This window comes from Corvus hawaiiensis, chromosome 2 (genome assembly GCF_020740725.1).
Source record: "Corvus hawaiiensis isolate bCorHaw1 chromosome 2, bCorHaw1.pri.cur, whole genome shotgun sequence".
Lineage (NCBI taxonomy): Eukaryota > Metazoa > Chordata > Aves > Passeriformes > Corvidae > Corvus > Corvus hawaiiensis.
The window spans coordinates 106,386,544-106,400,799 of NC_063214.1; the positions used below are offsets into that span (position 1 = coordinate 106,386,544).

Genomic DNA, 14,256 nt, shown 5'->3' on the forward strand with positions numbered 1-14,256 from the left:
CACTCATTAAAAAAAAGTAATTTTTCTATATCTCAGAGAAATAAATAGGTTTACTTATGAGACAAAGCAGTGTAAGGAAGTATACTGGGAGCTATGAAGCAAGATGAATTGTGAGCCAGAGTGCCCACCAAGAGGGTAAGACTGAAGATAACTGTGATGGAAGACTCTACCTTGCCAAGCACCACAAAAATTTGATCTGTGTATTGCACCAGCAAAGATTTTAAAAGGTAGCTAACATTCTGACCACTACTAACAATGGCAGGCTAAGGTAACAGGAGTGTTTCAATCCAGCTGTAGTTCACAGATCAGAAATTCATTCTCTTTGTATGTACGTCATTCCACAACTGGGCAGAGTGAATAAAGGAGTAAGGAACCAGAACAGATTGGTCTGGCCTGGCTATTTTCCCATTACTACTCAAACTTGAATAAAGTTTCTATTTCTCTCTTAACAAATGGACCTCATTTTAATAAAACACAAGACTCAGGAAAAAAAAAGAAAAAAGCCCAATCCACAGCATTAATAAGTTTGGTGTCTTGTTTAGAGGAAAAGCCAACATGCCAAAGTTGGATCTGTTCAATGTTATTATTCAGTCATTTTATGATTTTTTTTCATTTTTTGTTACTGTGCCCAAGGCTTCCCTCTGACTTATTATTGCTATTATAATGAAATTGTAACTGCTATTAATATCATTGAAATAAACAAGAATTAGTTAACCCTGGCTAAAAAAAAAAACATTGCCACATTCAATAAACCAAAGCCTCTGTGTCCAAGAGACCAAGGACAGAGTTTTGGCTGAACCATCCAGTTCTGACTGAGATCCAAACCCTGTAAGTCTAAAGGTATCCCAACTGTTTTATTTAAGGCCTGTCTCTGAAAGACAGTATTTATTATTTAGCTACTGCAAAATAAAATCAGTGTTTTCTTTGTTATTGCTATCATCATTCAAGTACAACTAGGTAAGAATTTCACTTCATTGCTTGATCCTCTAGCAAATCTCTTTCCCTATGAAGCCATGGAAGTTAACACAGGAGGCTGCTATCTTCATTTGAATTTACTAAAGGTTTTTTACTTTTTTTCTGATTGTAATGTGGGGTTCTGGCTTTAGCCCTAATAACCTCTGAAAAGGAAGAAGTGAGGAACTGTACTTCCTGCTTACAGGTTACTTTACACCTGGGTTTATGACAGGCACACACAGCAGCAAGCAAATCAATACATCCTTTTCCTCTTCTGGGCTTCTGAACTGAAGGATGGGATAGTCCCTCCAAAAACGTGACTGTCAAACTGCAGGCAAGCAACAAAGAAAGATTACCTTGGAGACAATTTACATCCACGCTGCAGGTATGCATTCAGTGTCCCAGTTGCTGCTAGCAACAGTCCAAGGTACGGAGGTGAAGGCTTCATAGGTCTTGAGGAAAATTCTGGGTGGAACTGAACTCCCACAAAATATGGGTGATCTACAAGACAGACATCAAGGAAAATTACACAATTTAGGAAGAAGATAGTAGAAAAACTTTCAGGAAAAAACCTTATTGAAGATTTCAGGCAGGTGTCCAGAAGCCAGAGCAGCACATGTCAATTTAAGGGTGAGGCAGCAGCAAACTTCTTTCCACAAAAAGCAACTGACAATAGAGGCAGAAGGTTAGTAGGTCAAACTAAGGAAAAATCATCCTGTGATTCATAAAAACTGAAAAATAAACCTGTACCAACATGTAAGGGTGGGAGGAGGGGGGCACAAGTGGAAAAGTCACGAAGTTTACACTTATTTATTTCGATTCCCAGTATCTATTTAGGCATGTCTATTCAGAACAATATGCTGCTTCATCCACTCTTACATCTTCACCTGTTTCTCACGCAAAGCACCTTTTTACTACTGCTTCTGCTTCCTTTCTGTCTTCTTCAAAAGAATAGAGGAGGAAGAAAGTTTTTGTACTCTTTCATGCTGGGAACCTGTTCCTTCTCTGTTTTAAAGGAGCTAACATTAACCACTTCTAGTTTTGTCCAATGCCCTGGCACTAACTGCAGATTCTTGTTCAACAGTTTCCAAAATAATTCCCAACATTCAAGGAAATACTCTGCAGTACAGAGTAAGTGATGAGAAGAAGTCAGGGGTTTTCTTCTAGGAAGGTAAGCTATATGGTCTAGTATACTGTTCTCTCTGCTGCTGTATATTAAAGAGAACCTGGATCCTAGATTTATCCCATAACTTCAACAACAAAGCACCAAATATTTCCTGTGGGGATATTTTGCTTAAAAGTATGGCCTAAGCTAGCTGGTGTACTGTTATTTCTATGCTTCTACTCCAACCCACTCTACTCCCTATGATGATTGTTTTTCTTTAGTAACCCATCTCCTTGCAGCCCATTGTGAAATAATTTCAGATTTTACTGCTGCTTTTCTTTCTTCCACAGTAACGTGCAATTTAAAATTTCTGCCTGATTGATTTCTCAGTGCTCTCTACAGAAGTTTTTTCATGCAGGGCAGGCAAAATAACCTCCCAACACCAGCAGGTGTAACAGAGATAATCTGTCAGGAACAAACTAATCCAAGAACATCCATGACAATTAGTAGTTCACGAATTCATGTTGCAGTGGGGATCCTGCAACACGCATATATCAAACCAGGAGTCCCGTGGAAAGGAAATATATACGGACAGACAGATTCTTGATAGCTGTTTCAGAGATGTTTATTTCTCCAGCCGCATGGCCGGAGCTCCGCCCAGGAACTGTTCCAGTCACGGGACCAAGGGTCCTTCTGCCCGCGCAGGGAACACAAACCAACCCATGGGAACGAGGCTGAGCAGGGACAGGGAAGCCCCGTGTCTGTGCCCTCAGGGCCCCTCTGCCAGGGCTACACGGCAGGGGAGGGACCCCAACACCTCACCCGTTTTATTTTAATAAAAGGAGAATGAAAACAACTGGATAAACATAACAAGAACAGTTTCAAAACAAAACAAGCCACCCTCCTGAGTCTTTAAATGTCCAAACAGATTCTGTGGAACATCTTAGGGCTGACAGAAGGGAGACAGAACTCTGAGCATGCTTTGTGGGGAAACTGAGGCAGGAGAGGGTTTAACTTCTTCCCTCCCCCTTTTCATCCCCCACTCGGCATTGGAAAGGGATTTTTGGGGAAACAATTGGCAAAAGCATGGTTTTGTGAGGGAAACCATGGATGAAAAAACGGATTGGGAATACACTGGGGGTAATAGGACATAGGGTAAAAGGGAAAGGTGGGATTAGGAAAGGGAAACTGTAGGGGGGGCTTACAATGGAGATACTGTCTAACATGACTACGATTTTTTGCATATATACTGCCTTTTACAGGAACACCATCAGGCCCAGTGACCTGCGATGCTTGTAACCCTTTTCTCCCTAGTACAATATTAAATTCCACCACCTCTCCATCTCCCAAGCTTGGGATGCATTTTTCAGGGTTATTCTTTTTAATAGCAGTTCTATGCACGAATATGTCTTGCTGGTTGTCACACCTTGTTATAAAACCATAATTTTGCTTAACATTATACCATTTTACTACCCCTAAGGTCTTAATTACTATGATCTTTTCCTTTTTCCGAGTGGCTGCTGTTTTCTGTCTCGCTGCGTCTTTGCTCTCTCCTTCGGTCGCTCCCGTGTTGGAATTCTCGGGGCTGCTCGTGCCTGCGCGCTCTTCCCGGGGTCGCGTTCGGGGCTGTGCGGGCCGGGCCGGGCCGTGCCGCTCAGTTCTCCGTGCGTCGCCTCCTCTGGTCGCAGCTTCGCTGCCGCTGCCGGGCGCTGCACCCACGTCTCGGCCGGGCCCCCGAGCGACGACCCCCCCGCGCCCTGCTCCAGCGCGCGTCTCGGCTGGGCACGGCTCCGTTCCACCGCCACCGCCGCCAGCCGCCGCCCGCGTGCCACCCCTCTCGGCCGGGCGTTCCCGGGGCTCGCTCCACCACGCGCTGCACGCGGCCGTGCGGGTCCCGCCGGGTCCCGCCGCTCCCACCGCGCCTCGCTCCGCCACCGACACTGCAGCTCGCGTGGCTCCGCCCGCGCGCGGGAACTGCCTCGCTGCTGCTCGCAGAGCGCTCGGTGCACGTGGCCTGGGCCGCACGGTCCCTGCGCCAGGCTTCCCTTCGCCAGGACACAGCCGACATTGCTCAACAGTCTCGGTAACTAAATAATATTCACGAAAATATTCTTCCACCGGCATATATTTTGACTCCAGTATTAACTGTGTCCAAACGGTTTTCCAAAAGCCCTTGGTAATAATTAAATCCCAAGAAACATAGAAAAAGTTCTTAAACAACCATGCCAGGAAGTGTTTCAGTTCTTTTTGAGCTTGAATCAAGCTAAAATTTACAAATCGTTGTTCAAGAATCATTTTAAGTTTAAGATAAATGTCCATATGCGGCTCTGAGAGCCAAGAGTCTTCCCACGGTTCCTCCATAGTTTAGATATGGAATAGCAAAGCAAAACCAAGAAGAGGAATCGAAAGTTTCCAGGGTTTACTCACACAAATCAGTCGCTTAGGGATCGGGGATCGTTCTGCTCACAAATCTCCACCATTTGTTGCAGTGGGGATCCTGCAACACGCATATATCAAACCAGGAGTCCCGTGGAAAGGAAATATATACGGACAGACAGATTCTTGCTAGCTGTTTCAGAGAGATGTTTATTTCTCCAGCCGCATGGCCGGGGCTCTGCCCAGGAACTGTTCCAGTCACGGGACCAAGGGTCCTTCTGCCCGCGCAGGGAACACAAACCAACCAATGGGAACGAGGCTGAGCAGGGGCAGGGTAGCCCCGTGTCTGTGCCCTCAGGGCCCCTCTCCCAGGGCTACACGGCGGGGGAGGGACCCCAACAAATTCACATCTATCCTTTGCTCTCAGATTACTCTCTGTGGCACAGTTGCTTGACATTATATGTCAGTGTCCATATTCCAACCCTGGTTCAAAATCACAGCACTGTTCTTCAACATACCATGGAATGTACTAAATGAATTCTCAGGTGCATCATGCCACAAGTAGCACTCCATAGGCTAATAATGTATTCTGATTATGATTTTATGTTTCTGTGCATGGAATTTATCTTGACCAATGGCAATTAGGGGTCACATAAGAAAGGGGAATAAAAAAAACTTGTAGTCTGCATCTTCAGGTGCCTGATAATTATCTAGCCAACAGTGACTTAACACTAAGGAGTTAATCAAACATCCAATCAAAATCAAAAAGATAGTTTTGAAAAGCTACTCTGTGTACCATTCAACGAACATATGCAGTGTAACTCTTTTTTTATTTCAGAACCTTTTAGAGAAGACATCAAGTCTTACTTGGTAAAGTAGTATTTCCAACGTATCAAATACTCATCTCTCTGAATCTTCTTCTTCTTTCACTTCTGTGAAAGAAAGGAGCTTGCTTTCTATCTGACTTTCATACTTTCATTTATATGATTCTAACCAGAGGGTAACTGAAAGAGACAAAATGATTGGATGGCATGTTGGGAGGTCTCTATTCCCTACCTCCAGCTCAAAGCAGGGACAAATTCAAAGTTAAATCAGGTTGCTGACAGCTTTGTCTAGTCAAGTTTTGAAGGTCTCTACTGCAAGGATGAAGATTTCACAGACTCTCTAGGTAATATACTCTGTTATGACAGCTAAATATTGTCCCTACATGTTGTTTAACAACCTATAGTTTATACAGTTTTAACAGATGAATAAGTATTACAAACAAGACACTCACTCTCCAGTTCAATAATTTCCATCCTGTTCCCTTCTGTATCATGGCCAACAAATTTCAAACCTTTCTCTTCAAAGCAGTGAGTCAACTCAGGGTTCACCTGAAACATTGAAAGCAATAATAATTGTCGTTCTGTTTATTTTTGGATTTAACAAACAGTAGCAGTTAATTGTAATGTTTTTTTACATGCATACAAGAATGAAAAGAATTGCGTAAGGGTTGGGAAATTTTCCTTTCCTGTTTTAACAACTCTGGCATAAATTTGTAAAAGTGGGCATGTTTATTAAATAAAGATATTAATCAGTAAAAGTTACTATGCAACATTCAAAAATTAAAGCCAGGGTCCCTTCTGCTTGCTGCCCACCTGAATCCAAGCAGCCTGCATTCCCCCTTTTTTAAATGGCCCACTAGATGTAGGTGTAGACTGACCTCCCCTTCAAACACTGCATTTCAGTGGTTATGACAAAAGCTGTGATTCAGCTCTTCCTTCAAACTGAGGAGCTCTGCAGTGAGCTGTCTCATTTCCTTGATGATGTTCTACCCACTCAGTTAACAGCCAAACTTTGCGCAGGTTTACCACCATCACATTTTCCTCCCTTTTAAGGAAGGTTAATACTGTCTGAATCAGTTATAGCATGCACCTATCTGATAGTTCACACCCCTTTGGAGACACTGATGGAGTCAGACCCCTTTTGAACTACCTCAGAGATAACTCCAGAAGTCCACCTCTTGCCTGTCTCCTTGAATGACAATATTTTGAAAGTATTCAGGCACCTTTTCTCAGATACTTGCACACAGAGGAGTGGTCCCATACAAAGGAGTTGGATGGCAGGAAGCAAGTGATCTGAACCAGCCTCTGAGCTGCAGATGCCTGAAGTCTCCCCACATTTAGACCACAAAAGAATGTGCACTACCCAAACATAATCTGTGCTTTTAAATAAGCCAAACTGGCCAGCACATTTAAGCATTACAAGCCTTTACTTTTCAAATATTTCCCAGGAGGCCAAGCCAGGTAATCTCTAACACTGCTTTCCAAGACCATTTTTCTAGATACTGCATCTTCTCTCCCACAAAAACTGCATACAACATTATTCCCCTCTACTGAACAACTGCAAGAACACCTCAGCAATAGCTTGGGTGGTGCCAGGCCCCTCAGCACAAGAAAGAGATTGACATGAGTCCATAGGAGGCCCAACCACAATGGTTAGGGGCTGGACCACATGCAACATAAGAGGAGACTGGATGAGCTGGATTTGTTCAGCCTGGGAAAGGGAAAGCAACGAGTGGATCTCATGGCTGACTTCAGCTATCTATAGTATAAAGAAACTCTGCTCAGAAATGCATAGCATGTGACTGAGACCAAAAGAGAAACACTCAAGGAAGTCTCCTATTAGATACAAGGGAAAAGGTTCACAATGAAGTGGTTAAGCGTCGGAACGAATTGTCAAAAGATGCTGTGGATTCTCTCTTCAAAGAGATTCAAAATTAGATGGAACAAAATCCTGAGTGATCTAATTTTACAGATGGCTCAGCTCCAAACAAGGAGTTGGACCAAAAGACTTATTGAGAGAGGTTTCTTTCAATCTAAATTATACTATCTAACCACTACTAAATTTTGGTTTATGTTTATGTAAGAAATCTCCCACTAGCTTTTTTTCTGCCTACCAAGGGAAACACAGTACGTCAAGCTTTACTTTTGAGCACAAAGTACATTAGCAGTGCTTACCTCATATCGATGCCTGTGTCGCTCCTCTACAAACATTTCATCACCATAAAGTTTCTCTGAATATACAACAAAAGAGAAATTAATGCCAATGTGTTGCTTTAATAGTTACTACAATTATTTCTTGTAATTTAAACCTCAAAAAAGTCACATTTAGCACATGTTAAACATAACAAGACATTATTCATCTCACTGCACTTTTCAGTTTTTCCTGAGTGATGACCAGTTTCTTTTCATTTACTGTTACCTGAGTTTATTCAGGATCCATATTCAACATTCCTTGACTCGAAATATCTTAGGCAGACTAGAATCTAAATAGGCTTTAACTAATTTAAATTATAAAGCTCAAAGAAATAAAAAAATGTCTGAGTGAACCAGCAATGTAAAATCCCTTTAGGGTTTTACAACAGTTGCACACAAAAGATTCAGGGAAGGAAGTCTGAGCATGTGTTCCATTTTAATAGATTATGCATGGCACCTGGCATAATACCTCCAAAGAACAAACAGAGAATATTGCTTTTCTCTGTTTTCCTGATCTCATTACCCAAATGACTCTTGCAGTCCTCTGTGCGTAATCTTGAACACTCCAAATTTCACAGCAATAAGGAGCATGTCAGAGGTAGGCAGTAAACCAGATCTTAATCATATCTCTCACTTATCATCATGGCTCAAACTTTGCTCTCAATTTATCCTAAGATCATTAGGATTACTACCTTGCTAGGGGGTTGGTACAAGAACTAGACTGCCAGGAACATCTTCAAAAATTGCAGAATAATAGTACTGCCATTTAAAAAAAAAATGGTGTATGTCTTAATTTTAAGACAAATTACTTATGGGATAATACTTTTTTTCAAAAGTATTATTTCCATTCAAGTTGTAGAGCATAACAAAAAGAAATCAGATTTCCTGATTAAACTACCAGAACTTTTTGACTCTCTCTAAAGAAAGATCTAAACAGACCTAAACAGCTCATAACATTGGTCAAGAGTTACAACACATGTTAATTTTTATTAACTTTTCCAAGAAGTGCTTAGGCCACAGAACAACTTGGACATTGTGATATGCACATCTGTATCACATGTAGGCAAAGCATCACCCAGGTTCGTTAGATCACTACTATGGCCATCTCTAGGAACACAGATTTTTCATTAAATGTGCATATTTATTACACTTTGGTCTCCTGCTGAAGTAGATGTCATTTTTACACACTCAGAAGGATATATTCCTTAAGTTCAACATAGCTAAATAGAGAACAGCTCAGCTCAGTATCAGGGGCAGGGCAATAAAAGAAATATGCACATATTTAATCAATAGACAAGAAACTACATTTGACACAATTGCAGCATCACCTGTATTACTACTGTATAAAGGGCTGATTAATAGGAGACAAGTATTACTTCAATTTTAAAATACACATAGATCAAATTAAACAATTTGTTCTATATTCTGGGGTTTTTTTATTTTGTTATCTGAAGCATCCTGTTACAGCAAATCATGTGCCTTTCCTGCAACAGATACTTTGCTTTCCCGAAACAAGACTGCTTCCAAGGCCAGGCTAGAAAATAGGAAGAAAGTGCTCTGACCTTCCCAAGAATATAATGAATTAAACTGCCATGAAATGAATTTCAGTTTTCTCAACATTTTACTCATTGTTTTTAAAAAAGCATTAGACCTTAACTGACAGTTTCACTGGGAGTTACGGATGTCTCTCATTTCTTTTTTACATTCCAATTCTCAATAAATGTAAATAACAGGATCAGAATGAATGAGCTCAGGGAAGCTGTCACCCAACTGTTTGCTTTAGGTTATAGCATTTTTGATTTTCCAGGTTATAAAGTTCCTATCCAAAAGGCAAGTCATAAGAGCAGAAAAATAACTTACTTAAAACAGAATTTTCAGTTTTGAAAACTGTCCTCCTCTTCCCCAGTCTCATTGTTCCTCCCATATCTCCAGGATTGTGTTCTGGCATGTCAATAACCTGTAGAGAAAAGTTGTATAGACACTGTTTCATTCAACAAATAAAAAATCCCTAAAACAAGCTTGCCTTGCAAGCTGCACAGATGTGTAAGTGGAACTTTATGTATTTTACCTCCAATTCCCAATTATTATTTCTCTTTGGTTTTTCTAATGCTTTGTTCTTCAGTACTGGCAGTGTAATAGACTGACACTGTTAACCAATTGGTGACAAACTTTTTCAATTAATGTTAAGGTTAACAAAAGCAACTTACTAATTTCTTATTTTAATTTTTGGGGTAGAAAAAAACCCCTTCCTTTTAAATATAATACCCAAATGTTACCAGTAGGATAACTCTGCCCAAAGCTATTCTTTGTGCTAGGAGTCCACAGATTTTTAAAAATTCAAATTCACAGACCAAAAAAATCCACCAAGTGATAAAGACACCATCTCTGGAAAAACAAAGTCCCTGAACCTCACAGTGTTAGAGGCTGAAAGATTATCCTGAGCAAATATTCCTGTAAATTCTGCCATTTCTTATATTGCTCTTTCTTATGCTAAGAGGCCCAAACAGCTGTGTTATCAAGTGAGAAGACAATCTCCTTCTTGGGAAGTGGAAAGAGGGAAAGGACAGGCAGCAGCAGAGCGAAGAGGAAAGAGGACACTTGTAGAGAGACTATAATGTTGTAAAAGCAGAGTATGAGAAGAGGTGACTCCAGTATGTGTGTGCTATTTCAGATTAGAGATGTAACTAATTTATCACAAGAAATGGAAAACCATTCCCCCCCTGCATTCACCTCTACTAAAGGGTTTCTCAGCTTGCTGAAGAGTTCACAGAATACTGGGTTGCCTTGTATGAAGAATATGCTTTTAACATAAAACTTAAAGACAAGGATATACAAATACTGGGTTTGAGGACTGAAGCAGATAGGTCAAATGGCTGCTACGTGGGTCAAGTGAAACCCAGGCTGGTGGGATTCAGGGTACATGAGAAACCACAGCTTAGTGGAAGAAGTGCACTTAGTTTTGCTCAGTTTGAAAAATCCTGCAGGGTCTCACAACCCAGTTTAGAGGAAACCCGTCCAAGAGAGGTAAAACAATTCAAACTTGTAGAAAAATGAGCCGAAGCTTTGACCTACATACTTGTATTCACATATACACGGTCAGTGACGAATGTAATTGACAAAGAAAAGTTCTAAAAATACAAATATTCACATATATGGGTAATCTAGAATGGATTTTTATTAACCTTAATTTGCCCTCTGTGAGTAATGAAAACAATTTCTGATGATACACTTCATAAAGTGAAGTTATTCAATATAGGAGGGATGGTGGAAAGTGCTTAACCTTTGGCCTTGTGCCAAAGCATTTCAGCTGTGTAATTATCTCTGTACAAGCTTATACCTTCAAAATGTTATTTATAAGCTATATACTCATTATAAAATGCTATGAGCAGGAGTTGTGATCAAACCAATGGGATATTACAAATCCTTCAATTACCACTCAAATCACAAAGGTGAGGACTGTGGCAAGACACTGAGCTACCCACCCTTCCACAAATTCAAAAAATATAAGAAAACCCGTTAATTGAATCCTTACTATTTTAAAAGTATGAAATTTACTGAATTTATTTTATTTCCTTTCATTTAATTTCACTTTTTTCCTGAAGTAATGGCCACCAAAAAAAGAGGGTATCAGAAACAGAGCATCTGTTCTGCTGAAGCCTTCTGTCATCCTCTGGGTCAGACACCAACGTGGGGCTGCAAGCCCTGCAAAATGGCCTCATAAGGAAGATTCAGGTGAGTTTCAACACCAAGTGTGTGTGTGTGTGTGTGTATGTGTTTTCAGCTCTCCATCTTTCCCAATACTTTTAGATTTATAGCAAAAAATGGACAAGGTTTGACATATTAACTTTTGTAGTCAGGTGACAAAAGGAGCTACTTATGAAGTAACACCTTGGAACTACTTTGGCTGTGTGGCTCAGATGAACTCCAGCAACTACAACAGCACAGCCCTCAATGTTTACATATTACTTGAGTTTCTCTGCAACAAAGTCTGTGCAAGAAGCTTTTGAAACCAAAGTGGCACTGCTGCTCTACAGCCCAAAGGAAGTAACGAGAATCAGAAAAGCAACTCCTATTAATGAAATATTTTGCCATATTATACAGAATTTATTTGATCAGAAAAAGGTGAGCTTTCAAATAGTGGTCATTTTGAATAACTGTGCAACTGAATAGATTCTTCAAAGAGCTTATGCTTCCTGGCACAGAATAAATCAGCTCTTCCTATGCATTAATTCTTTGAAGGGTAGAGAACAACACAGAACAGGCACCACAAGCAACAAAAAATATCAGTACGGAGGATGTAAGAATAGACAAGGCATCAATTAGGTCTTTTTTACCCAAACCTCAACTGACAACACTACAGGGATTTTACAGAGAACATGTATTATACCAGCCAGCAAACATGAAATTAAGAATGAATCACTGTAACACCATACAAAGCACATTCTAGATATAAAGCAATTTGATCAGTATTAAATCATGTTACTAATGAATAGTGACTTCAACTATTCATGAATAGAAATCTTCTTTCAGATATCTACTGCTTGGATTGTTTCATTGCTGTTAGAAAACATACAAAAGCTAATGAGAAAACCTTTCAAGCCCTGACACACAACATAGAGCAGCCAAGGCCCTGAAAGCCCCACACCTATCATTTTAGTAATCACCCCAGGACCATTACATTTTATCTTTGTTTTGCCTCATGTCTTGCAATGCCATTTTGAGAAATACATCTACTCTGGTTACCTTGGCAGGGGAAGAGGGGGTGTGGGGGGTGTCTGGTTGGGTTTTGTTTGCAGGCCTGGTTTTTCAGGAGCTGGGGAGGGAGACGAACATTACTTGATTTGAACAACTCATTGCTGAACAGCTTTGGAAGCATGTTTTTACAAGTTTGGGGACTGGGTTTTTTTGTCTTTTTACCCTGCCCTTGACTGGTGAGCAAAAGATTTATCAATGCTGAAATAAATTACTACACATGTAAGTGCTGATCAAAGCATCCGGAGATGCCACGACCCTGGAGATTAACTGAACCCTGAAAAGAGGCTCTAAACACTCAGCACACAAGAGATGTGTAGAGAGAAAGTTGACAGGAGCAGGGAATACAGTGACAGGTACTGATGAATACTAATCCCTGCTGAATACAGCTGTGAAAAAAAATGCAGCAGCACAAACTGACAAGGACTCAACCCAAACTTAAGGAACTAATCGTTTTATTGACTCTTCCATCATTTCTCTGCAGGATTTGTCAGGACTTGCTAGATTTGATCTGATCAATCAATCACAAGTTCATCAGTAAACAAACCCAGACACCTACAAACGGGATGTTTGTATTAACATCTACTCTGTTTTAGAAACCAACTTAGTACAAACATTTTAAAGAAAAAGCTGACAACTGCAACACTACTACCAGTGGCACTGAGAGCTTTCAACTTGGCAAGGAAACCAACAAGACAGACTTTCCCTGTTCATTAAAAAAGAGGGTTACATTTTCAGTTACTGAAAGAATGTGCAAATATTACATCTGCCTTTTCCCCCAGAGATATCCTAGCTCCAAGCAAACCCCATCACTGCCCACCTATCTAAAGCACTCAGCCCACTAGGACTGAATCAGCTGCCAACAAAGCCACTTGCAGATTTCAGACTACTCAGTGCTCCATTACTCTGACTGACATAATTCTGTTTTTAAAAAGATGACCACCATCATGTATAAGATCAAAGCAGAAATCATCAACAGCTGATCCGTGCAGTTACATACTGATATGAGTAACCAGCTTGAAAAGTCCTGTTCTCTACTCTCTTTACTAAACTACAGCACAGTATCCAAACATTCCAGCAAATACCAGTTTAAATTTCTTAAAACTCCTAAAATCCCATAGATTACTACTGTCAATTATTTTCCAGTTTGGGTGATCATCTTCTCCACAGATTTGCTGTTTCCTATTTTAGAATTAAGTAACTGCCATGGACCATTTATTTATAAAAGTCTAAAAGCTCTCTAAGGATTCTCTCTGAAAAAGCAGAAATTCTGCTACAGAATGTTTTGTAACATTTTCTCTAGAAGAATTCATAAAGGGTGTGGCTTCTTTTCAAACAGTGCTTACTCACTTGTAAGCAGAGTGCAGCGAACTGAGGAAGTCAATGGAGATGTTGATATGCAAAGCTCATACAGATATTGCTTAACAGCATTTTGATAACTCATTCAAGTTATTCCAAATGTATGTCACAGAGTCAGCTGAAAGACTTAATCAAGCAGAAAGCTTCAGACTGTTAGCATTTGTGAAAGGCACAGGACTGGATAGTGCTGGCTATAGAAATACACTGGAGTGTCAGTCACGCCATGCCACGAAGGGCAGGATTTGCCAAAGACTTGAATAACTAAAAAGAATGTGGAAGAATGTTCTCAGACTTCAGACTGGCCCATCTCACATTATCATTAATCACTGAATACTAATTTAATTTCAGAAAGATCAGCAAATCTGTAGCTAGGAAAAATCCTTCATCCTATCACATACATCTTTAAAAAATTAGAACTCTGTTACTGTTTTTGAAGGGGACTTAACCAGCTGCAATTCCTAGTAGGTGAAATTTTGCCCTTACCAAATGCCCTTAAATCTACATCAGGTATATCAGAAAGAGGAAAGCATGAAGCAAGTCTGTGTCTCTGAGCATCCTAAAGCATCCTAGAGAGTGAGATAGAGCCTGGTGCTCTCGTCATCAAACATCCCAGCCACAGTGGTGAGACAGGAACAATCAAACACAGCCTGTTTGAACAGTACTGTGCTTGGATGGTCTCTGACTCAAGAGAAT

General features: G+C 40.4%; 1 protein-coding gene across 2 annotated transcripts in view; it reads right to left on the reverse strand.

The window, feature by feature from the left end:
• The window catches only part of CTPS2 (CTP synthase 2), a 63,958-nt gene that overhangs the window by 10,263 nt on the left and 39,439 nt on the right, over positions 1-14,256 (reverse strand). For both annotated transcript variants that reach the window (XM_048286911.1, XM_048286917.1), the window contains exons 14-17: positions 9,313-9,409; positions 7,435-7,490; positions 5,712-5,808; positions 1,311-1,455 (exon numbers count right to left, since the gene is read on the reverse strand). In XM_048286911.1, coding sequence (XP_048142868.1) covers positions 1,311-1,455; positions 5,712-5,808; positions 7,435-7,490; positions 9,313-9,409 — 395 coding nt within the window. The remainder of the gene's footprint in view (positions 1-1,310; positions 1,456-5,711; positions 5,809-7,434; positions 7,491-9,312; positions 9,410-14,256) is intronic.